Source organism: Typopeltis vanoorti, chromosome 1 (genome assembly GCF_054136105.1).
Source record: "Typopeltis vanoorti isolate ZY-2024b chromosome 1, IOZ_Tvanoo_1.0, whole genome shotgun sequence".
In the NCBI taxonomy this organism is placed as follows: Eukaryota; Metazoa; Arthropoda; class Arachnida; order Uropygi; family Thelyphonidae; genus Typopeltis; species Typopeltis vanoorti.
This window is the reverse complement of record NC_143549.1, coordinates 62,889,305-62,915,552: the sequence shown is the minus strand read 5'-3', so window position 1 is coordinate 62,915,552 and position 26,248 is coordinate 62,889,305. Positions and strand designations below refer to the sequence as shown.

General features: G+C 35.2%; 1 protein-coding gene across 3 annotated transcripts in view; it reads left to right on the top strand.

Annotated features, from left to right (window-relative positions):
- Positions 1–26,248, top strand: part of LOC150110032 (clathrin heavy chain 1-like) — a 244,312-nt gene that overhangs the window by 60,354 nt on the left and 157,710 nt on the right. For all 3 annotated transcript variants that reach the window (XM_090390818.1, XM_090390808.1, XM_090390827.1), the window contains exon 3: positions 2,332–2,432. In XM_090390818.1, the coding sequence (XP_090246944.1) occupies positions 2,332–2,432 (101 nt within the window). The remainder of the gene's footprint in view (positions 1–2,331; positions 2,433–26,248) is intronic.

Here is a 26,248-nt window from a genome sequence, read left to right as displayed (position 1 = left end):
GTGAACTATTTTCTGTAAATCTTATTTTATTTTGTTAAAATAACATATAATTATTTATTTATTATAGATACAAGGCTGAATTATGACGAGTGTCACTGTTGAAAATATGAAAAGAATTATATTTTTTCATTTGTTTCGTGTAACGATAATTGCGATCTAACACAGATATTCATTTGCACTTGCACGTTAATAACAATGCTTACAACATGATCTTGACCTTTACTTGGACTGAACGTGTTTGCTGATGATGCGAAGATAGGCAGGGCAATCAGGGATGCTACTGATATTCAGCAATTACAAAATGATTTGAATAGACTGGAAATCTGGGCAAAGGAAAATGGCTGTCAGTTTAATGTTAGTAAGTGTAAAGTTATGCACTTTGGCGTGATTAGAGATCCAGCGGCATATTATATTTGCAAGCTTATGCTACAAGAAATTGAAGTGGCAAAGGAAATTGGTGTATTGGTGGATAAGAATTTAAAGTTCAAAGGTCACTTAGCAAAAGTTGCAAATACAACTCAGAGGATAATTTCTATGCTGAAGCGAACCTTGATGTGTAAGGATAAGGAAGTAATTTTGCCTCTTTATAAGGCTTTGATAAGACCACACTTGGAATACTGTGTGCAGATTTGGTCTCCCGGGTTCCAAGGGGATAAAGAAGCTGTGGAACGGGTGCAAAGAAGAGTTACAAAGATTATATCCGAATTATGGGATTTAGATTATGAGGACAGATTGCAAGTATATGGATTACTGACTCTGGTTAACAGGAGAAAGAGGGGTGATATGATAGAGGTCTATAAACTTTTGAATGGGTGTTATAGCATTTCAAATGATGAAATTTTTTGTTATATGGAAGGCAGGGAGAGAACACGGGCATCCATGGAAGTTAAGGTTGTTCTCAGTCAAGAAAGGGGTAAGAGCTAGGTTTTTCTCTCAGAGAGCAGTGAGTGAGTGGAATAGTTTGCCTTTAGGGATAGTGAGTGCATCTAGTGTAAATGAATTTAAGGGAAGGTATGATAGCTGGGTTGGGTAATTCAGCCTCCCTCAATGACTCCCTGGAGGGCTCAGATAATAATAATAATAATAATAATGCAAAGCACGTCTTCTTGCGGACATATATAATAAGGGAAGGATCACTACCGGTCTGGGTAGTGATCCCTCCCTTAATGTATAGCATTATGCATGTCCGCATGGACACATGCTTTGCATTATGGGATACTAAGGCAAGTGATGAGAGCCTTTGCCATGAGTTTCCCCAGTGGTGAAAATACTTCAGGTGCAACTTACACTTGGATAAAGGATTAAACCAAATATATAATTGGTTATCGGAGCCCCATTGGAGGATGGCTTGGAGGTCAGAATTAAGTGCAGTGGTGGTTGGTTGATGCTCTGTGGATTGAAGTGAGTTGTGTGGAAGGCGGGGAGAGAACACAGGAGCATCCATGGAAGTTAAGGTTGTTCTCACTCAAGAAATGGGTAAGAGCTAGGTTTTTCTCTCAGAGAACAGTGAGTGAGTGGAATAATTTGCCCTTAAGGGTAGTGAGTGCATCTAGTGTAAATGAATTTAAGGGAAGGTATGATTGCTGGTTTGGATAATTTACAGCCTCCCTCGATGAGTCCTTGACTCTCTGAAATTTCAGATAATAATAATAAATCTCTAGCCTTAGGTCTATTTGTCTAATCCTTTCTGAGCTCATTTTTTTGTCTTTACAAATCTAGTGGTTCTTGACAACTTATTCTAACAATTTGTTACCAGATTTCATACAGTACAAGTGAGCTAAACATCGTTTTAATTACAAGTATTTTATATAAATTTAATTTCCCATATAAAATCGATATAAAAAATATTACTATGTTTTTTCTATATGAGATTTTACAATAGCATTGAGCTCATTTTTGTACCTTGGAAAGCATCATCTTGAACTGACTTACTGAATAGTGTTTCTTAAAGTGTGAGTGATGGAACAATATGGATATTATACTTGTATTCAGCACATAAAGATGTGCTAAAATCATTACTTTTGCTACCATATTTTCATATTTATAAATTTAGGAATACAAAAACATACCTGTTGAAAAGATTATTTTATTAATAAAATAATAAATAAAAAAATAAATAATAAAATAATAAAATTAATAAAATAAATTTATTAATAATTAATAAAATAATCTTTTCAACATGTGTTTTTGTGTCCCTAAATTTATAAATATGAATACTGATCACGTGTAACCTTAAAAGAAAGAATTACTTTTGCTGGAAGACATTTTCAGCGTTGTACGATATAATAAGTTCTTTTTTATTTATTTAAATAGTCTTCTTTTTTCTTCTAGTTGACAAACCTGGAAATTCCATTGGAACATATCACTTGGCCACGAGTAACCATGACTTCCGATCAGTGGATATGTATTAGACATGCGCGACATCCAAAAAGGTTAGAAATTAAACATTTTGTATGAATTTAGGACAGAAAAAAAAAAAATTACACCTGATTACTAACATGGTGTGTTAATCAGAGAGTGAGGAGGTTGGAGTTGCACTTTACATCATCATCATCATCATCATATTCCAGGCATATATCCTTGGGGTATACAAGATAAGAGGGTGGTCTGAAAAGTTCTTGGCCTAACGATGAAAAAATGAATTTATAATTTCAAAAGATATTTTATTTTTTCAACATAATCTCCTTTTAAACTAATACATTTATTCCAGTGATGCTCCAGTGCCATTATCCCATCCCTGTAGTGGTTCTCAGTAAGATCTGCAAAATACCCCTCTACAGCTGCAGTCATCTCTTGATTCGAAGAAAAACGCTGACCAGTGAGGAAGAGTTTGAGAAGAGATAGAAGTCAGAAAGAACCAAATCTGAGGAATAGGGTGGATGTTCCAACAATTCATAGTGCAGATCTCTTAATTTTCCCATTACCAAAACACCTTTGTGGATAGGGGCATTGTCCTGATGAAAGATGATTTTTTTCTTCTGCAAACCAGGTCTTTACTCACAAATTTTTTTTTTGTCTATTTGGTTAAAAGATTGGAATAATATTTCCCAGTTGTTGTTTTATCCTTTTCAAGATAATTAATAAACAAAATGCCTTTAGCATCTCAAAACACCGATGCCATGACCTTTCCTGCTGACTTTGTCTTTGGTGCTGAACAACCGGCTTCTATTCCCTGTTTTGACTGCTGTTTGATTCTGGTGTATAATGGTTAATCCAAATCTTATTCATAGTAATAAATTGACACACAAAATCAGTTTTATTCTTGTAAAATGCTCCAAGCACTGTTCAGAGATTTTCACGCACGCGCATGAAAATCTAAATATCTTGCGCAAAGCTTTTTCATTTGCAATTCTTCATGCAAAATATATCCTACACGTTCTTTTGAAATGACTATAATCTCAGCAATTTCATACACTTTGACTCGTCGGTCATCAAATACAATATCGTGCACTTCATCAATGATTTCTGGTGTTGTTACACTTTTTGAACGTCCTTCACGTGGATCATCATCAAGGCTGGTACGGCCACGTTTAAATTCGGCAGCACATTTCTTAATTGTTGAAAACAAAGGAAAAGAGTGCCCATAAACTGTTATGAACTTCGAATGAATTTCTTTTGGCGTTAAACCGTCTTTTACAAAGAATTTTATAATAGCACAGTACTCAGTTGTATCCTTTTCAGGGATACAGACAACACTTTTGCTTCAGACAGCTGTATAAAACAAACTACTTGATAGAATGACTTGCAGTTTCACATGGATGCTTATGACAGATGTACCAACTTAGGAAAAAAAAAATGGCGATAGTGTTGTTATCAATAGTTGAGGCCGAGAACTTTTCAGACCACCCTCGTTAGTCTCCCAAATGCTTGGGTTTAGTTTAGGCGAATGTTTCATAGTCGTTGGCTGACTCAACAAATATCTCTCTCTGTCCTATAATGACCTCTATATACCACATTGGTTTTCTTCCATCTAATCCTATGTGAAAGATAGATATTAACAAATCTTTGTTTGTCCATAGTGGGCCAAGTCTCATGGAATTTCATGCAAACATGTTTTGGCTAATTTCTCTCTCATTTTATATAAATTTATTCAACTGGCACCCTGCCATATCATCTTTGCTTATTCTGTTATCTATTTCCAAATTTAATTTGCCAGCTTCACTAAAAACTGCCTAAATATCTAAAATGTTTTTTACTTGTTCTAGGATGTACATTCAGGATGCAGCCCATGTTTCTGCATGTTTTCTTTGTCTTTTTATTGCTGATTTTCATACCAAGTTATGACAATAGTTATTCTATTTAACCAGTGAATCTTAGACCAGTACTGGATTTATTTAAAAGCTATCACATTATCTGCATAAAGTAAAGAGCTCAGATTAACATATCCAAATTTGATATCAGGTTTAATACCACTTTCCTTCATAATGTACATCCTTATCTCACACCTGATTTAACATCAGACTATCTTTCCATACCTCTTTCAGTTCTAACTACTGATTTGCAAACTCAAGTATAGACTAAGTATTATTTGAAATAATCTCCCATTTACACCATATAACTGTAGTGTTTTGAACAGCTTTCCACTTAGCAACTTGTCATACTTTTTCTAGATCTGCAAAACTTAAATGTAGATCCTTGTTATATTCCCATGATATCTCAACTATTTCTTTTAAAGTGAAAATCTGATCTTGACAGTTTGTTTGACCTGTTCTTCACCAGGCTTCCCTTCTTCTAGCTGTTTTAAGTATGTTTACATAAATCTTATGTAAATAGATGAAATTTCTCTGCAATTCTTACATTCATTTTTATTTCCTTTTCTCTGAGAGCTCTATTTTGTTCATCCAGAATTTGACCTCAGCTGCCTTTCCACATTTCAGATTTTTGATGGTTTTTTCCTACTTCAAGTATTGGTATGTATTCCTGACTGCATTACTGTTGAGTGTTTTTTTTTTTCCTCCATTCTGTTGTTTAGCAGTCTTTTAAAGTAATTATTCCAGCATCTAGAATATCTTTATCTTCAATTTTCATGTCACCTTTGTCATCTGATTCCTTTTACAGTACTAAGCTTCTAAGCTTTTTTAGCCATCTCCAGAATATTTTGTCACCTTCTTGTTATTTATTTTCTGTGTTTTTATCAAAGTCTTCTTATGACTTTTGCTTAGCTAGTTTTATCCAGTGTTTTGAATTATTACATTTTTCTCTGTATTGTCTAAGAGCACAAGCTAATTTACTTGCTAGGAACTTTTGATACACTTTCTACTTATCTTTGACTGTCTTTTTAACTTCCATTGTGGAGTTCCATTATTATTATTACTTGCAGGCAACCTCAACACAAGCATCTCTGGCTGAAGCAGTCAATGTTTTCTTCAGGGTTTGCCAAAAAATCTACAAGGTTTGATCCTTGTTTTCTAAAACTGTTTCATTTGTTTTCTTGAATAATTTTTGTGTGTTTTACTCTACATTTCAAATCTGAAGGCTGCTGAACTTAGATATGTTTTAAAACTTTCTTATACACCCTTCTTTTCAATATGAAATTCACTTTTATGTTGCTCAATGCTAAATGGTGATTCACTTCCTATTTCAAATTCTCTGTATACTCCAGTGGGGAAACATTAATATCAACAATAACTTAGTCATTGGTAATAACTTAGTAATTAAAAAATTACTATTTTTTAAATAGTAATTTTATTACAAATATGTAATAAGGCTTATATGTGTACACAATTATGGGATTGGATAACAGACTTCTGAATTGGATCGGTGACTGGCTGTCAGATAGGTATTAGAAAGTTGTATGTATATGGGGATGCAGTATTCCAAAAGAGGAAAGTCACAAGTTGTGTGCCACAGAGGTCAGTTTTGGGACCATTCTTGTTCATTTTGTATATAAGTGATATTGGAATAGGTTTAACTGGTGATACACAGTTTTGCAGGTGATGCAGAATTGGGGAGAGTAATGCAGAGTCAAGCAGATGTTATGGCTTTACTTGAATAGATTACATGAATGGGCAGGTAAGTGCAACTGTCAATTCAATGTTGCAATGTATAAGGTTTTGAAATTTGGTAAGCAACACTGGGATGGAAAGTTTACAGGAGGTAGAGGAGATGAGGAATCTGGGAGTAGTGGTGGACAAGGATCTGAAATTCAGGGGCCACATTGCATAAGTTGTGAAGACGTCACATTGGATAACAACAATGATACAGAGGACCTTGACATGCCAAAAGAAAGATGTTATGATGCCATTGTATAAGGCCTTGATCAGACCTCATATGGATTATTGTGTACAGATTTGGTCACCAAGTTTTCATGGTGACAAGGATATGTTAGAAAGGGTCAAGAAAAGATTCACAAAGGTGGTCTTTGGAATGCAAGTATGATGACAAATTAACTGAATCTAAATTGCAATGCCTCGTGAATAGGAAAGGGGGGGGTATGATTGAGACTTATAAGTTAGTCAGGGAATGCTATCAGGTTAACACGGAAGAGATTTTTCATAGAATGGGATGGGGGCAGTAGAACAAGATGCTATCTCTGGAAATTGTATAAGGAGAGTGGGAGCAGAGGAGTGAGGAGTTGTTTATATGGAGAGTGTAAAAAGATACCAAGAAGTTATATACTTGGTTTTATCCTTTATCCAAGTGTAAACAAACAAGTTTGCACCTGAACTATTTTCAGGACTGGGGCCACTCATATGTAGAAGCTTATGACTACACATCACTTGTCTTAGTATCTCATAATGCAAAACACATTGTTACGGGTTTATATAATGCTATGCATTATGAGAAGTGTCACTATCCAGACTGATTTCAACTTTTATTGAGGTCTCATCAGTGGGAGCCCAACCCACAGGTGATACCAAGGTTGAAGTAATGCTGAATTCATATTTTCATATATAAGTTGCCAAAAGGTGTCACACCTTATTATTAAAATACTCTGGATTAGAGATTTAGAGATAGTTGTTGGAAGTTTTTCCACTTGGTTATAGGGTGGTTGTAGACTAAAGATAACAAGAAGTTATATACTTGGTTTAATCCTTTATTCAAGTGTAAGCTTCCCCAGTCCTCAAAATAGTTCAAGCACAAACTTGTTTGCTTACCCTTGGATAAAGGATTAAACCTAGTATATAATTGTTTGTGAAAAGGTTATATCATTACTAACTTCCTGTAGATAGTTTTCCTCTAAATTGATCTGTGATTTTTCAGGATTCAAATATTTTCAGATCTTATATTTTGGTCTTCTGAGACCAAATATCAGTCCACCTAATTCTTGGTTGTCTTCTGGGTGTTTTTTCCTGCTATCCTGACAAAACTTTAAGCTTCCCTCTCTGATCTTTATAGGTGAACACATATCATCTGAGATTAACTATACTCACACAGTCTTGAATGCAAAGTGTCAAGCTTGTTTTCCTAATAATAATCTTCATCATCAAATTTCTGACATATACCCCTCAAGGGATGTACAGGATATGATAGTACTACATGAAAATTTTACATCATTACTAACTTCCTGTCTACAATTTTCCTCCAAATCAATCTGTTACTTGTCAAGAATCCAACATTATCAGATCTTATATTTCTGTTTTCTAAGGCACGTATCAATCCACCTATATCTTGGTCTTCCTCTGGATCTTTTTCCTGCCAACCTTGCAGAGAACATTTGTTTTGCTAAGCTTTCCTCTCCCATTCTGTTTAAGTGACCCACCTCTGCTAACACATTCCTGGATGTGTCACTCTCCTAATCTTTTTCAGAACTTATATCTGTAATCTCCAGTCTTTGATCAAATATTTTCTTTCCATCTTAGCTCTCAAATCCATTAATTCAACTTGGTTTGAACACTATCTTCTGTACAGCTAGTTTAGTGTTTTGACCAATTTCTCTTTTCTATAAGAATTTTTTTCAGTTAACTTCCTTCTATATCATCTTTGCTTATTCTGTTGTTTATTTCCATATGTAATACATGTGCCATTTTCAATATAAGTTTTGCCTAAATAGTTGAAATGTTTTACTACTTCTGTAAGTTCTTTCCATTTGGGATGCAGTTGATGTTTTCAGTGTTTCTGCCCATTTTCATTGTCCTTGTTTTTTTGCCAATTTTTATGCAACATATATTATAGCAGTTCGTAGGGACTACTGTTTTATTTTGGAGTATACAAAAGCTGAGATTAACATCCACAGTTTTGATATCGTTATTAATGCCAATTTTCTTCATAATGTGGTGCATGCAGATGATAAATATCAGTGGACATATTGTGCACCCTTGTCTCACACCTGATGAGACAAGGGTGCACAATATTTAACCGGGTGACCCTCCCCAGCCGGCATGAAATTTTGTCATGTTGTACCATCATTTTTTTATTTTGATTTAACCAATAAGAATACAATTTGGTTGGCTAAATCGGCTGGCCAAATTGCCAGCCCATTCTCGTTTGTTCAGTATCCAAGTAGATACCCAACAGGGTGCACCATGAGAAGGTGAGGATTGGACATTAGGTCAGAAGCCCTGGTCGGTTCTCCGCATTCCTTTAAAGGCTATGTGGAGGTCTCCTCTCAGTTATACAGCTTTGACCCTTTTCTAAAGAAATATGAATGCCTTAAACTTCCTGAAATATGAGAAACAGTAATTCTCAATAATCCCATCTTAGTTCCACACTGCACTCCCTGAAGATGTCTGCTTGACTGAGATAAAATATTGGAAGCATTAAATGTTAGTTTTAATCCTTTCCCATTTTTCTTTCACTCCATTGAGCCTCTAACATGAAGTCAGTAGAACCTAATTGTTTTTGATTATCAAATATTCTCTAGATATCTATCTTTAGACTGGATGTCAGGGAAATAACAATAAGCAATCTTAACAGATGAGACAGTGTAGTCCAAAATTAGGTTAACAGTTCATTTCCAGTTATATGAAGAAAATTGGCAAGAGAAAAATGCCTTCACGACCACTCTGACTTGTACATAGAGTTGACTTCAAATCAGTTACTTCAGTGGCCCATAATGCAAAAGGCTACTACCCACACTGGTTTTGACTTTTATTGAAGTCTCATCAGTGTGAGTTAGTCCTAGGAAGATACCAAAATTAAATCAATGTAGAAGTCATATTTTATATATACACTTAGTAAACAGTATCACCATATTATTAAAAACTCTAGATCAGAAATAGCTGTAGAAAGAAAGTTTTATCTCGGGTCTTTATTAGCTGGTGTGGATAGTGACCCTTCTCAATTCTGTAATGTTTTTTGCATTACAGAATACTGAGGCAGTTGATGTGAAGCCATTAGCCTCTATATACAAGTAAACCTTTTTTGTTTCTAGATAAAATTAACCTTCTTCATCATCGCATCAACTTTACGTTAGAAAAAGAATCTCCACAGGGTATCTCTTTTTTTGGATTTACACATCAAAAGAAAAGAAGACGGTTCCATCGCCACTTCCGTCTTTCGCAAGCCTACATTCTCAGGTCGCTACATTCACAATTCTTCTGCTCATCATCCATCTCAGAAATCTGGCATTATTAAATCACTAGTTTCCAGAGCGCACAAATTCTGCTCCTCTGAAGAATCTTTAAACCAGGAATTAGAAGTTATCAAAAATACAGCCATCCTAAATGGATATAATCCCAAAACAACTCAAAAAATCACCAGTCACTTCTGCATACATCAAACCAGACAGGAAGAAGTGCATAGGATTCCCATACCTTACGTTAAAGGCATCTCAGAACGTCTTTCTAAAATTATGAAGAAATACAATTTTGCCACTACTTACAAACCTATCAACCAAATTTACAACTTATTACCTTCTCCTAAGGACAAATTCTCACCCTTGATGTTACCTGGTGTTTATGAGATTCCATGCTCATGCAAATTATCTTACTTTGGACAGACAGGTAGGTCTGTTCAGAAACGCATCTTGGAACATCAAGACTACATTCGTCTTCTTAAACCGCAGAAATCTGGCCTCTCTCAACACGGAATTGAAAATTCAAACCATAGGATCCATTGGGAAAAGGCTAAACTTTTACATAGATCTATATTTAAACATGAACGTTTATACAAAGAAAGTTCTGAAGCCCTACTATACAGACCAAACCTAAACCGCAACGACGTTCTTACTATTCCTAAAGTATGGGAAATTATCATACAAAACTGTGTTAAATAATTAACGTGTTTTTTTTTTACTACTTTAGCACGCTATGCACGTTTTCATGAGATTCTATTGTAATCATGCGCCCTAACTGTATGTTATTCCTAATTTTTGTTTAAATACTGTACTGATGATGTCCTAAGATACTTAGGATGAAATATTTACAATTAAATAATTTTCACTGTGGTTTATATGTGTGTTTCTTCTAATTACAAGTAAACTTATTGTGAAGGTACTTCACATGAAAATTTTGCTTGTTCACACTAGGGTAAAAACAAGAATATATTTTTTTGTCAAGTATAGTGTACTTTGTAACCCAGATGTAAAATTTTATGTAGTGTAATTATTTGGTGAAATTAAATGTCAAAATGTTTCATTGAGAGCCTGGGTGTGCTTGCTAATAAGTACATTTGTTAATTGTGATTGTAATGTTCAGAGAGAGAGAGAGAGAATTTAATTGATTGATAGGTACGATTCATTCTTGGGATCATAGCTACAACTACCATCCGTTCTTTTGTCAGTTAAGAATGATGATGACTGCAACAATGAAGTAAGGAATTGGCATGAGGACTCTGCCAGACTTCTTGTTTGAACTAATCAGGTTTTAAGGCTGATTTGAATACCTGTGTCTTGTGTATGACTACAATGCATGGTCACTAATGCCTGTGTTGGAGCATTAGGAATGAGTTATGGGCTCTTAGCATTGGTAAATTCAAATGAGACAAGTTTTTGGCATTAGTGAGACACTTTTAACAGAGGAAGATATCTTTATAGGAATAAAATATGATGGGTAAGTATGTTCAGAGAGAACAGGTTGGATAGGAAGGGCAAGGAAGTATTGCTGATGATTACAGATGGATTAAATCCAACCAAAGTAGAAATCTTGAATGGTGATGGTGGAGTGAGTAATAATAGTCAATGGATTTGAAGCTGTTTAGTGTTAGATTCAAGTTAACAGGACAAGATACATAGTTGAATGCAGTGACAGGCCAGACTCATCTGAAGAGAGCCCTCCTTGTATCCATGAGGTTTATCTGTCATAGATGATTTCAGATGTGGACTGGAGAAAAGAGAAAGCATGCAAGATATGTAAAGAGAATTTATAGTTGCTGACAGATAGCTGTTTAGACCAGAATGAAAGAAGGGACTCTCAAAGAATATTGAATCTGGTAATAACATTTGAGAATTTTTCTGTACACCAGGTGAGTTTATGCTTCTGGTATTTATTAGAGTGAACATACAGTTTTAAGAAAAGGATGGATATATATGTATGTGTGTATGTGGGTCTACCAACCAGGCGATTATGATAAGCTTAGAAGGCAGTTTGAAGCAATGTCTTGGCTTGAGAAACTGGTGAGGAATTGGCAGTGAATGTGAAGTAATCAAAGGATATCTGAGTGCATCCTCAAAATTAGGAGAAAATGGATAAATAATGCTTGAAAGCAAATGTGCATAAAAAGAATGTGTGTGTGTGTGTGGTGAGGAAGACAACAGACTTCGAAAAAGAAGGATCCAAACAAGCCAAGGGAAATCTAAGAGAATTGTTTGTATGTGGGAAGTAAAAGGAAAAATGACCATTGAAGAATAGCCTTAACCAGTACAGATAATAGGAGTTAATAAAAGTGTCAGATGCACCTAAAATATGAGTTGCTGAGTAATCACTTTAGTAAGGTATTCATTCCAGGCAGATTCAAACTTTCTTAATGCTGGGGTGGGGTTGAACTAGATTGGAGTAGATGTATCAAAGCTATTACAAGAACTTTATCGGACACAGCAATGGAATTGGATTGAATATCAGAATGGATGCTGAAGGAATGTACAGAGAGTTCCCTGATCTGGTTGTTTTTGGCTTGTCTTATCAAGCTTCCTAATGAGTAGAAGAGCAGAATAATTCTATTATACAAATGTGGTGCTATGACAGAAGAAATCCTCAGGGAGTCAAAGGATTCTCTGAGGGAAGCATCAATAATTGTTGAGGTTACATATCGGAAATGATAAGCAGTCTCAACATTAGGCACGATATTGTTTTTTACTATAAATTAAAGATACCAAGAAATTACATACTTGGTTTAATCCTTTATCCAAGTGTAAGCAAACAAAATTTGCGCCTGAAGTATCTTCAGGACTGAGGCGACTTGTGGTAAAGGTGGCCCAAGCTCTCATCACTATTTGTCTTAGTATCTCCCATAATGCAAAGCACATCTCCTTGCAGACATGTATAATGCTATGCATTATAGGAAGGGTCATTACCCAGACCGGATACTTGGAAGGATCACTATAGCCAGACCCAGAGATGATACCAAGGTTGAAGTAATACAGAAGTTATATTTTCTTATACCCACTTTATTAGGTAGAGCAGTAGTCAATAGAACATAATGCAGGAAATTGATGAAGCCAGAGTGTTGGTGGATAGGAAGTTGAAGTTCAGGAGCATATTGCAAAAGATACTAAAACAGCTCATAGCATTACCTGATTATTGAAAAACACCCAGACAAGCAGAGATAAACAGGTTATTGTTCCTGTTTATGAGACTTTAGTAGGCCTCATCTGAACTATTGTGCATAGATCTGTTCACCTGAGTTTCTTGGAAATGTGGAACAGATCCAGGCGAGTGACTAAGATAGTAAAAGGTCTATGATGTTCTCCATAAAAGGAGAGATTGAAGGTTGTGGGTTACTGAGGCTGAATGATAGGCAGATAAGGGGAGGGGATCTGATAAAGACATAAGTTGCTTGGGAGTTGGGTTATAGGATTGATGCGGAGGAAATATGTCAGTATGTGGCTAGTGTGGGAAAAATTAGGGGTCATATCCTCAGAAAATCTGGTCCAGATTTTTTGTTTAGAGAGTTGCTAATGAGTGGAGTGGAGTGGAATGGGTTGCTGAAGTTACTTGAGAGAGCTTTGTGTTGATGAATGAATTTAAAGCATAATATAATCAGGTATTGTGCAAATGATGGTTAGTGGGCTTCCCATGGCAAGTCTACTGATTCCATAGAGGTGGCCTTGTATAATAATAATCCATAGAATACATTTGCCTCAATGATCATAATTGTCCTATTTTTAGTAATGAGTACAAAATGTACTTTAGCACCAATGAAGAACTGAGCATAGTGCAACTTACTGTCATCAAGAACTCTACTTGCCCTCACTGCATATATATGAAAGCCTAAAACAGCTGCAAGAAAATCAGTGTATTGAAAACTGGTTTCCAAAGAACAAAAAGCAAGAAACTTCATCAAGCCAAAATGGCAGTCATACCCTTTGGTCTCTTGCCAAAGGAATTGGCCACTTTTCCCAAACTGTTCCCACTACTACTGCAATCAGTGGCTCTATTGCACTGTCACTCACAGAAAAAGTCAATCTCCTGGCTTCATACTTCTCCTCAAATACATGCATAGATGATATTCCCTGACAGTTCCAAACACCTGACACTCAGTTCCCCCTCTGACATTTAATCAGAAATCACCTGTCCAAATTAGATATCAAAAAGTCTCCTGGTTCTGATGGCACTCCTCCAGTTGGCCTGAGGAATTGTGCTCCAGAGTCGATTCCTTCAGTGTTGCCTTTTTATGCTCATTTTAGACTGGCATCTAACTTACACCCTGGAAACTAATCTGTGTAAAACTAATTCCTAAAATGTGTGATGAATCTTACCATTAAACTACTGTCCAGTCTCTCTCTCTTTCACACCTCAATCCTCTCCAAAATAACAGAAATGCCACTCGACAAGTGTAGAATGATAGGTGTTGTTTTACATCAGTTGTGTATTGATTCTTACGTAAGGGAAGTTTACTCCATCTGCTATGAAGTTTTGCTTGCACGTTTATATGATTATTATTAACCATGCTAGTATTTTTAGGATGGAATTGACAACTTGTTATATCCAGTGTTTTGCTAGAATCATTGGCATTATCAGGAAACAGCACATAAGTATATGAACATATGCATGTAAGCATTGTAACAAGACTGACATACTCATTGTTCATGCACAAGATGCATGGACGATGCAGTCTTGATTGGAAAGTTGAGAGGAAATGTAAAATTTGTCCTCTTTGGTTGAAAAGATATAGATGTACATTTAATCTAGATCTTTCTGATCAAAGAGAGCGGAACCTTCAAAACATGAGCTAGCTTTGAGAACACAGACATACTGATTGTATATTCAGAGTTGCTATGGCTGTAATACCAGTCAAACCATTCTCCCAGATCTGTATCAGTTTTGGGTAACCAAGTTATTAAGGTTTTGGTGGTTCTTCAAAGCAGAGGGACAGATTTGTTCAAAAGCCTTTCAGATCATGTAATGGTTATTCATAGCACGATCAACTAAACCTGCGCTATCATAGTGGTGAAACTGGATGTAATCCTTATGGTCAGATTTGGATGTCTTGGTTTGAACATAATCAAGTTTTTTTCAAGTACAAGATATCCATAAATTCCTGAATTCTATAACTGCTTCAGAGAATATCCATAAATTCTGTAACTGTTTCAGAGAATAATGGATGGTTATTTTTATATGCCAAAAACTACTAATAAATTTGTATAGTTGACCCTTGACCAACACAGGGGGTTAGGGATGCCAAAACCTGCACAGTAGAAAATCTGCATATAACTTTTGACTCCCCAAAAACTAACTACTAATAGCCCACTGTTGTATAATTTCTTGGTATCTTTAATTTATAGCAAAAAAAACAATATCGTGCCTAATGTTGAGACTGCTTATCAATATGTAACTTCAACAATTATTGATGCCTCCCTCAGAGAATCCTTTGACTCCCTGAAGCCTTACTGATACAGTCGTTTAACGCATTTTGTATGCTATATGTATTATACACTGTATTCTTACAATAAAGTAAGGAAGAGAAAATACATTTACAGTACTATACACTGTATTTATCGATACCATAAGTTATGTCATCTGTATACAGGATGAATTCTGTCTTCAGTACTTACATCAATATTGTCTTATATGATACAAAACAGTGTAGATGTTATACGTACTGCTAACACTAGACATCAGAAATGAAAAGATTATGGGAAAAACAAATTCGTATTTATTTGCAAGTATAACAAAGAGGTAGCAATTATTATTATTATTATTTCGGGCGACTCCAGGAGTCCTTAGACTCATCGAGGGAGGCCCTAAACATCATGTCCATACAACTATGCGATTACATTCTCACAGTATCTATCATACCTTGTCTTGAACTCGTTCACCGTCATAGCACCCACAACAGACTCTGGCAGCTTATTCCACTCATTTACCACTCTAAAAGTAAAGAACCCAGCTCTAACACCCCTGCTAACCATACTCTTGCCCAGCTTCCATAGGTGTCCCCTAGTTCTCCCACCACCAGTCCTGATCTCAAAAATATCCTCTGAATTAATCCTATGGAATCCCTTTAGCAATTTGAATGTCTCGATCATATCTCCCCTCCTCCGCCTATCAACTAGTTTCTGCAACCCACAAATCTTCAACCTGTTCTCATATGGTTCATTCCATAGACCTGTTATCATCTTAGTCACTCGCCTCTGGATCCTCTCCACCTCCTCCCCATCAAGAAGGAACCGAGGTGACCAAATCTGGGCACAGCAGTCGAGATGAGGTCTTATTAAGGCTCGGTACAGAGGTACAATAACTTGCTTGTCTCTGCTCGTCAAGGTATTTTTCAACAACCAAGCGAGTTGATGAGCTGATTTAGCTACTTTTGCAGTGTGCCCCCTAAACTTCATCTCCCTATCCACCAACACTCCCAAGTCCCTGGCCTCATCAATCTCTTGGAGCACAGTTCCACCAATGTGGTATACTGCTGCTAATCTTTTCACCCCAAAATGCATAACCTTACATTTTGTCACATTAAATTGACATCCATTCTCCTTAGCCCAGAACTCCAATCTATCTAAGTCATCCTGCAAGACTTTGACATCTTCTGCATTCACTATTGCCCTACCCAACTTTGCATCATCAGCGAACAAATGAATTGTTCCACTTAGATCCTTCCCTATATCGTTAATGAACAGATTAAACAGCAGTGGTCCAAGAACAGAACCCTATGAGAACAATATGATTGCTTTATGGTAGCCTAGCCTATACGCTAATAATGAATCATTATAAAATTTTTATTACATGCTAATTAATTAAATTTAACTAATTAATTAAAAACAGTTAATTTTATGCAGTTATTTTAATACTGCATCTTTATGTTTGTTTACATTTCTCTAGACTGCAAATGGTTCCATGTATGGTCTGTAAGTGTTTGTGCATAAGTTTTGATAAATTTTACCTCATAATAGATTTGTGTTTATTTTATGGTAGTAAATAATAAAATAGACTATATCTACATGTATTTTATGCATTCATGACATATCTAGCTTTCTTATTTTTTTTTTTTTTTTTGATATTTCTAAGCTACACGGTTCATTTGTGAGTTTTTCAAATTGTCAGAAATCTCCAAAAAATTTTCCAACATATAGGGTGTCTGCATTGGACCTTCCTAGTTTCAAAGAATAGTAAAAAATTGAAATGTGGAAATATGCAAAGTTTGGGTTGTTCAAATGTTCCGGATACTCTACAAGTTTCATCCAGAATTTTTTCCTGCATTGCAATGCAGTGATGCTGCTGGGCAGGGCTGTCATAGCTTTAAACGTGGCATCAGGGATGGAGAAAGTGCAAGTTCATGGGGCATTTAGCTGAGCTCAAATCAAAGCAGTGCAATTACACATCCACTTTCAGCATGTGTAATGGGGCACCATTCAGCAGGATGGTGCTCCATTACACCGGCATTTGGAGGTCCATTTGGGCATTTTGACAGGGTCTTCCCTCAGCAGTGGATTGGATGGAGGACCGATTCCTTGGCCCCCACAATTGCCAGATTTTACCTCACTTCATTTTTCTCTCATGGGGGGGGATATGTGAAATCTATGCAACTAAAGTGGACAGCCTAGAGAACCTGGTTGGAGAGGAGATAGACTATCAGCTTGATATTGCATGCTACTAAAGGAGCACACGTGGAAGTGTACTGATTTTTTTTTTTTTTTACAAAAACTTGGTGAGTGTTCCTTCTTGTTTTGTACAATTTTGACACCATGTTCCATACACTTTAGTAGTAACATGTTGAAAATAAGGAGATCCATTGTGGACACCCTGTATTTATTGAAAACATCCACATATGAGTGAACCCATGTAGTTCAAACCTGTGTTGCTCAAGGGTCAACTGTATTTCCTTAGAACTTTCTACAGTTCCTCATATATATGGGACACTTATTATCTTTCTGTAATCTAGGGTGAAATAGCATACGTGGAGGAAGTGTTAGTGTTCTGTTAATATCTGGTAGGAGATGTAAATCCAGAAAGTATTTAATGTGTGGTTGAGCTCAGTGTTGAGAGCATTGTTGTCAGAGGAAATGATTTCTGTTTGTCAAGCCTTGCTTTTTTTTTGGGATGGTGCACAATGGTATGGCTTACAGTACCTTTATTAACAGTGATGTATATCATACATTGGTACATTTAGAAATTTATCATATTTAGTCATTTTTTACATGTTTATCTACTATTCAAATAATGTTACTTATTTAATGCAATTTACATTTTTCACAGTGAAAAATGTCATTCAGCATTAGTTATGCACACAGTATGGAAAGAACTTGGCATATTGTGCAGGATGAGAACTTAAACATGTGGAATTTTTATAAGAAAATTATTGTATACATCTTTTTTTGTATACATCTCACTTTTTATATACTTGTACAATAAATTTATGCTTAATAAACTGCTTGTTATATACTTAATTTGTTTTATTCAAAAGACCTAATCACTTTATGAAGTAACAATATCAGCAAATATTTTTTTTTTTAGTTTTCTTTTATGTCATTTTAATTTTCAGCTTTTCTTGCTAGCAAAGAATGAATACTGACATCTATTTTTTACAATAAATAAAGAAATATTTTAAATGCCATATTTTTATGAGCTTGGGGCAGAGCTGACTGCTACCAGATGACAGATAAGGGAAAGACCACCAGATATGGAGGCTAGCTGTGAATATGCAATAAGGAGTCCTGGACCAACAGCAGCAGTAGTATTAACAGGAGTGGTGAGTTAGTGGGTGGCACTACTAACTCTACAAAATACCACAAAACCCAATGATGATGATGATGATGATTCTGTGATAAGGAGCGAGAGTAAGCTGCCCAAAGCTTACAGCCACAACAGCATCTGCACTTCAGAGGAATGGCTATTAATGGCATCTATACCTCATGTTAGAGGTGACCAAAAATGAAACACCAACACGTTTAGCCAGTCATGTTTTAAGGCTAAAAAAACCCCTCCATAATGACCACACACACACCAGAAAGATGAATGCCAGCTCAGATATTGCCTGGACCAACAAGGCTCACACTTGTGGTTTAGGCGGAGGGCCACGCGCGAAAAATTGACTACAGTCTCCAAAAACATCAGAAAATAGAAAAAACAGAGACATGCACATATAACATAGGAACAATGAAAGAAGAAGCAAACCTTCTGGAGTTGGAAGAAGAAATAATGGGACATCATTGTACTCAGTGAAGTAAGAGGGGGGGGGACATGCACACAAGAAACACTAGACATGTGCTCTACATCTACGAAACTCAGAAAACAATAGAAACAGAGTTAGTTTTCTAATTCACAAAGAATACAACAGATAAGAAATGTACAAGGCATATCAGATAGAATGGCCAAACTTATTCTGAAAATAAATGCAAGATATAAAATTAAAATTATTCAAATATATGCACAACAAGTCGTGAAGACAATGAAATAGAAGAATTTTATGAAAAACTGCAAGACCTCATGAACAAAGAAAAAACTCGTATGTTAATCATAGGTGACTTAAACTCAAAAATAAGAATAAAATCAAATGCACAAGAACTTCCGATAGGAAAATTTGGACTAGGAGACAGGAATGAACATGGAGAAAGATTAATCAGATTTCCAACCAAAAATCAGCTCAAAATAGCTAACACCTTCTTCAAGAAAAGACCTCAACAAAGATGGACATGGAAAGGACCAAATGATATAACAAAAAATGAAATATAGATTACATCCTCACCAACAGAATGAATATAATTAAAGATCAACACAGGAAGCGACCATAGAATGCTAAGAGGAAAAATAAGTATAAATACAAGAATAGAAAGAAGTAAACTTATACAAAAGAAAACAGATGACTCTATAACAACTGAAATGCTTACACAAAATAAAAAATATACCAAACAGAAATAAATAAAAGGTTATTGGAAGCAAAAGAAGAAAAAGATTTCGATACTCTCAGGTGGTATGGTCTTAAATAGAATGGGGGAGGAAAGATTAGCAAGATAAGTGTTCTCTGCCAGGTTAGCAGGAAAACGACCCAGAGGAAGACCAAGATATAGGTGGATTGATATGGTACAAAGTGCCTTAGATGATAGAAATATAAGATCTGATAATGTTGGAGTCTTGACAAGTAACAGACTGATTTGGAGGAAAATTGTAGATAGGGAGTTAGTAAAGATGTAAATTTTTCATGTAGTACTATCATATCCTGTACACCCCTTGAGGGTACATGTCAGGAATTTGATGATGATAAACCAAGATATTATAGATATAATTACAAATAGCTTAAATAAGATAAAAAGAACTCAAGAAAAACAGCAGAAACTAACAAAAAAAAACTCTAAACCAAATAAAAAAAAAAACTATCTCTAATCCAGAGTATTTGAATAATAAGGTGTGACACCTTTTGGTTGCTCGTATATGGAAATATGACTTCTGCATTACTTAAACTTTGGTATCACTTCTGGGTCTGGCTCCCACTCTTGAGATCTTTGTTTTGGGCAAAATAAGTACGTTGGTTTTCTTTCGTTAGTTTTTCACTTTGATTTTATTTTACTGGTGCTAGTGGTGGTTTCATCCCCACTAGCGTTGTTTTTTTTTTTTTAAATAAATATAACATTGCTGGTAGTGCAGTTAATATCTGCATTACAGGATTACTTTTAGCGGTATCACAGCCGCCATTTTATAGTAGCTCAAATAAAGCATTTGCTGGTGTTGTAGAATTATTTCTGTATTACGGGATTATTTAATTCTCAGTTTTATGACTGAAAGATTTTTTTTACTTACAATCAAACGCAGAGGTTATAGTCTTTGTCCCACTTGAGACAATGGTATCGATTCCTCCAAGGGTGCGAACTCTAGGAATGGAAATTCCCGGATGTGAATTTCAAAGAGAGAAGTTCCACAGCTTATAAAGAATGCCAGTCAAGAAAATCCCCAGGACCTGATGGTGTAGGGATAGAACTTTATTGTGATTCCTGGAATTTTATTCTTCCCATTTTAGTTACGCTATTTAATTTCTTTCTCTCATCAGGACACATACGAAGTGAATTTGTAGCAAGCCATACTGTCCTTATCCCTAAACCTAATAGAGATCACACCTTAATCAGCAGCTGGAGACCTATTTCTCTGTCTAGTACTGACCACAACATATTTTTCTGCATTATCAATAACAGGCTCAAAGTGGGAATGAGATAAATAATCAAAAGCACTCAGGTGTATGGAGTACCAGGTCGAGCAGTAGAATTTAATCTATTTCTGCTACGTGATCTAATCCACATAGTTAACACGAAAAAGAAGTCGATGGCAGTGCTATCAGTAGACCTTATTCAAGCATTCGATAATGTCTGGCATCCCTTTCTATTCCACATCCTCCGGCAAATTGGTGTAGGTAAAAAAACTCCTATCCATTATCAAAGGAGTCTATGCTAATTCAGCCACCCACCTCCTAGTTCAGGGGTTTTCAACCTGTCGATCACTTCGATCGACAGGTTTTCGATTTTCAACCTGTCGATTTTTGGTCGATCTCTTGTGTATTCCTCATTACTTACAAATTTAATTAAAACTGAAAACATAAGATTTTATTTATCATTGTTTTGTATTATTTTTAATTCACTTTAAGTGTATTGCTATTGTTTATTTATTTTTCGTTAAACTTGTCAAATCAGTAATTTTTTTATGTCCGGGTAAATGAATTAATTTGGATCAGTGGAAGTCAAACAGTGAGCCGAGTGAATACGATTATGAGCAAAGTGTAAAAACTCGATTGTAGCTTAAATATTAAATATTCCAAAGCACATTACATAGATTTTTTTACTTAGGTTAAGTCCCATGTGAATATTGTAAAAAAATAAACTTTGTTTGTCTCGGTATAGTTTGTATTAGATGTTTTTGTAAATAACTCTTTTGAAGCTAACTGTATATACTGCTTTAATAAGAATATATTAGATTGTTAAAAACAAAGGCAATGTTTTTGTCGCCGAAGCTGTACATGGCAGCATTAGAAAGATTGTTATTGAAACTTGTATGTATGAGAAAGGCTTGCAGGCTCTAAGTGTAAACATCTCCGAAGTCAGTCAGAAAGAGTTCAAACAAATTTCCGATGGCCGGCAACTTGCAATCAAAAGAAAGTGGAGGAGAACAAAAGGCGTACCGAACTTGAAACTGAAGATGAAAGACTCATACCGATTCTTTGGGGGTTTCCAAACTTCATGCGAGGTCTCAGAGAAGGCCTAATAAAAAGGGACTGAAGCAAGCAGAAGGGGTCCCAGTTCCAGAATTGCTGTCAAAGAGGATGCCACCCGGTCCAGAGTTGCCATCAGAGAGACTTCCCAGATCCACATTGCTTGAGAGAAGAGTTTCCCGCTTCCGGAAAAGAGCTTCTCGGTTCGAGATGTCGCTAGAGAGAGACTACTTCTAGGCCACAGACGGGGTTTTAAATTGCCGAAAGGAAGAGTTCCAATTGCCGAAGAAAAGTTTCCAGGCCAGGTTTAATGTCAGACATTCACCAGTGTGTTGCATTTTTATTATAATTTGATCAATCAAACGACTTCACTGATATTGCTCAGTTAATAGTATTTATTTGCATGGTATTTCAAGATTTTTCAAGTAAAGAACTTTTGAAAATTATACCATTATTGGGAAGGACTAGGGGTGAAGACATTCTTTCAGCATTTGATGAATTTGCGAAACAACACAAACTTCCGGTTTCTAAACTTGTATCTATTACTACTGATGGTGCTCCTGCAATGATAGGTAATAAATCAGGCTTCATGTCATTATGTAAAAACAATGACAAATATCCAGATTTTTTAACATACCACTGTATTATTCACCAACAAGTACTGTGTAGTAAAAGATTAAACACAAAAGATGTTTTGGATATTACATTTAAAATTGTAAATTCTGTTCGAGGAAAAGCCCTGCAACGGCGGTTATTTAAATTACAGGCAGATGATGATAGGGAACTTCTGTTGTACAATAATGTTTGCTGGCTCAGCAGAAGTCAATTTGTAGAAAGATTTCTTGTATTAATTAACGATATAAAAATTTTTCTTGATGAAAAAGGAGATATTTATCCACAATTGGGTGATAAAAGATGGTTGTTAGATTTATCATTTTTAGTAGATTTCTGTACAAAATTAAGCAATTTAAATTTAGAGTTTCAAGGTAGAGATAAAAATTTAATTGACATGTTCGTTCAATAAAAACTTTACAACAATACTTACTTTTATTAAAGAAAAATGTAAATGACTGCTAATTTAGACATCTCCCATATTTATTAAAATTTTTTGAACAAAATCAAGAAATGCTTCGCTATGATTTAAAAGAATTTATTCGTGAAATAGAATTAGTTGAGGAAGAAATAAATTCAAGATTTAAAGATTTTAATAAAACTGAAATGATTGTATCTGTTATCAATAATCCATTTCAAGAAAACTTCAACATCACAGAAATTTCGAATAAAATTAGTGAGCTGTTTGATATAAACCAAGCTGAAGTAGAACTTGAGATAATAAACATTCAGAATAGTTTACATTTAAAATTAATAAACAATGAAGTCATTTGGAAAATGAAAAATTCCCAATGTTAACTGATATTGTGTGAAAAATTGTCGTGTTTCGGATCAACATACTTGTCAGAATCCGCTTTTTCAAATATGACCATCATAGAAAGTCAATTAAGAAACAAATTACAAATGATCATTTGGATGATTGTCTGTGATTGGCCACTTCTTCATATATCAACTTGACTATGAAAATATCCAAACAATGCCAAAATTCACATTAACTTTTTTTTTTTTTTTTTAAATCTACCAGCATTTCCTGCAACTTGTGAGTTTGTAATCAATCTGTTGTTTTTTCTAACTTTGGTTTTCCAAAATAGAGAAATAAATATTTTATTCCAATATTTTTTTTTTTTTTGTATTAAAATAATTAAAAGTGATAAATAAATTTTGAAATACACAAATAAAGTTTTTAGTTGTGTATTTATTTTTAGTTGTTTATTTGTGTGTAATCAGATATCAGGTTGAGGGAATGTATATAAGAGAGTAGATCGCTGAATAACTTTTTTTAGAAAAGTAGCTCACGTAGTGAAAATGGTTGAACACCGCTGTCCTAGTTAATGGGTTCCTGTCAGACCTGGTAAAACTTCAAAAAAAGGAGTCAAGCAAAGCTACCTTCTCAGTCCATTGCTCTTTGTGTTGGTTCTTGAATCTTTCTTACAGGAAGTCAACAATACACATGCTGTGTGAGGAATAACAGTTCCTTCAACTATAAAGGAAAATAAGGTATTAGCATATGCCAATGATACAGTTGGAACTGAAGAATAATGATTCCATACATATATTTTTTGGTATTTTGTAAAAATTCAGCAAAATTTTTCCAAGATAACACAAAGTGGAATCTTGGAGGCATTCCTTTTGGACTATGCCCCTGAGAGTAAACCTCTCATTATACTTGGAATTCTCTTTTCCACTTATCCAATATTTCAAGAACTTATATACAAGAACATTAAAACCTTAGAAGATTGGAAAATTTGGCCATTTTTCCTTTTCTTCTAAAGCAATAGTACTCAAAACCATAATCTTCCCTGCTTTGTTGTGCATAATAAATATTAAATACCACATAAATATATATATATATATATATATATATATATTATTTTTTTCTTATGTTAGCCCCATATACGAGAGGTTGACTGGTTAACCTATAGTACGTTGGGAAAGGAGAAACTTGTTTACATTTGATTTAGAAGCTTGTATATTGTATTCCTTGGGAAATAAGTTGGTGGGGGAGACTGTTCCACAGTACAGCAGTGGCAGGGATGAAGGAGGAGGAGGAAAAGAAACTTGTTCTGTGGGTTTCAAGGTGTACTGTGAAAGAATGTTGGGCGGAAGCTGTATGTGTTCCAATGGGCTTAGTAGAGAGTAGGGGAATTATTGATGCTGTTTCACATGAACATTTCCCATGGAAATATTTATAGAATATACAAGTTGCAGAGACCAAATGTCTATGTGCGAGTGAGGGGAGTGAGTTGGTAAGAGATGGGTTATTTATCAGTCTAATTCCTCTCCTCTGTATTGAGTCAAGCATTTTGAGGGGTCTTTTAGGAGCCCCAATCTAAATGTGAGGGCAGTATTCGATAGCTGGGCAGATTTGTGATTTGTATAAGGTTAACAGCTGTTTACAGGTGAAGTAATGTCTTGAGCAAAAGAGAAAACCTAGTTTTTTGGAAGCTGAGGATGCAATGGTTGTGATGTGTTTATACCAGGAGAGGCTTGATGACAGGGTAATTCCAAGAAGAGAAATCTCATCTTGTCTGGGAATTTGAGTGTTATCAAAAATAATGCTGGGGGGGGGGAGAGGTTCTTTTTTTGTGAGATATAACACAGAACTGGGTTTTACTAATGTTGAAGTTGACGAGGTTATCTGAGCCCCATTGACGGAAGTTTTTTCACTTGGCTGTGCTACCAATTATATATTTGGTTTAATCCTTTATCCAAGTGTAAGCAAACAAAGTTGCCCCAGTCCTGAAGTATTTTCAGGACTGGGGCAATTCGTGGTGGCAAAGGTGGTGTAAGTTCTCATCACTTGCCTTAGTATTCCATAATATATTATTTAATATATTATATTATTAATTTAATATTAATTTAATGTATTATTGTAGTTTTATTAGTGTAGTTATTGTACTAAAGTGTTTTATAACATAATTTCAGAAAAATGATTATTTTTTACTACCCCAAAAACTCATAACAAGGCAGTGACTAAAGCTAAAATTGCTACTGAGGAGAGCATTTGTTCTGAACAAAAACACTGCTGCAGTGATGATAATAATTTATCTGAGGATATGCTAACATAGAAATAGCTCGGTTAAAAGAAATTATTAGGAAATCCACTAGGGAATTGGAAAACATGGAAAAACGTTTGTTTAAACTTCGACAGGATAAGAAAAAGGATGAGAACAAGAACAGACAGGAAAATACTGAACTTGGTAATCAAAATATTAGTAACAACAAGGTAAGTCGGTTAATATCTAAGAAAAAAGAGGTAATATGGTTTGGTGAATCAATTTTAAAATTTGCGCTTGCTGAGGGAGTCACCACTTCTAGTTTACCAGGAGCAAAATTAATTTTATGACAAACGTAATTGAAAACCAAAAAAGAAATGTAAAAGAAATGATAGTGCTGGTAGGTACTAATAATTTAAGTGGTGACATAGTATGAGAGAAGATATGAAAGGACTTGGAAGAAGCGAGAAAGAAATGTGAGAGAGTAAAAATTGTAGGATTACTACCTAGATATCGATACAAAATTAATAACGGGAAAAAAACTTGTGTACAAAGATTATTTAATAGTATAATTTTCGCCTGTGTGTCACAGGCATCTTCAGTACATATTAAGCTCAAATTAAACAATAACTGACAATTCCAAAAAGCACTACTTAGGTGGCACTTTTCGGAATTGTCAGTTATTGTTTAATTTGAGCTTAATATGTACTGAAGATGCCTGTGACACACAGGCGAAAATTATACTATTAAATAATCTTTGTACGTGAGTTTTTTCCGTTATTAATTTTGTATCGATATGTCTACTCACGGTATACCTCTTTTAAAACTTACCTAGATATGATAGTACTGAGTTAAGAAGGAGAGCGATGATAGCAAATGATTTCATGCGTAGGCTGTGTAGAAGATATGGATGCGAGTTTTTAGATGTGTGGGGTGTGTTTGATGGCAGAAAAGATTTGTATAAGAATGAT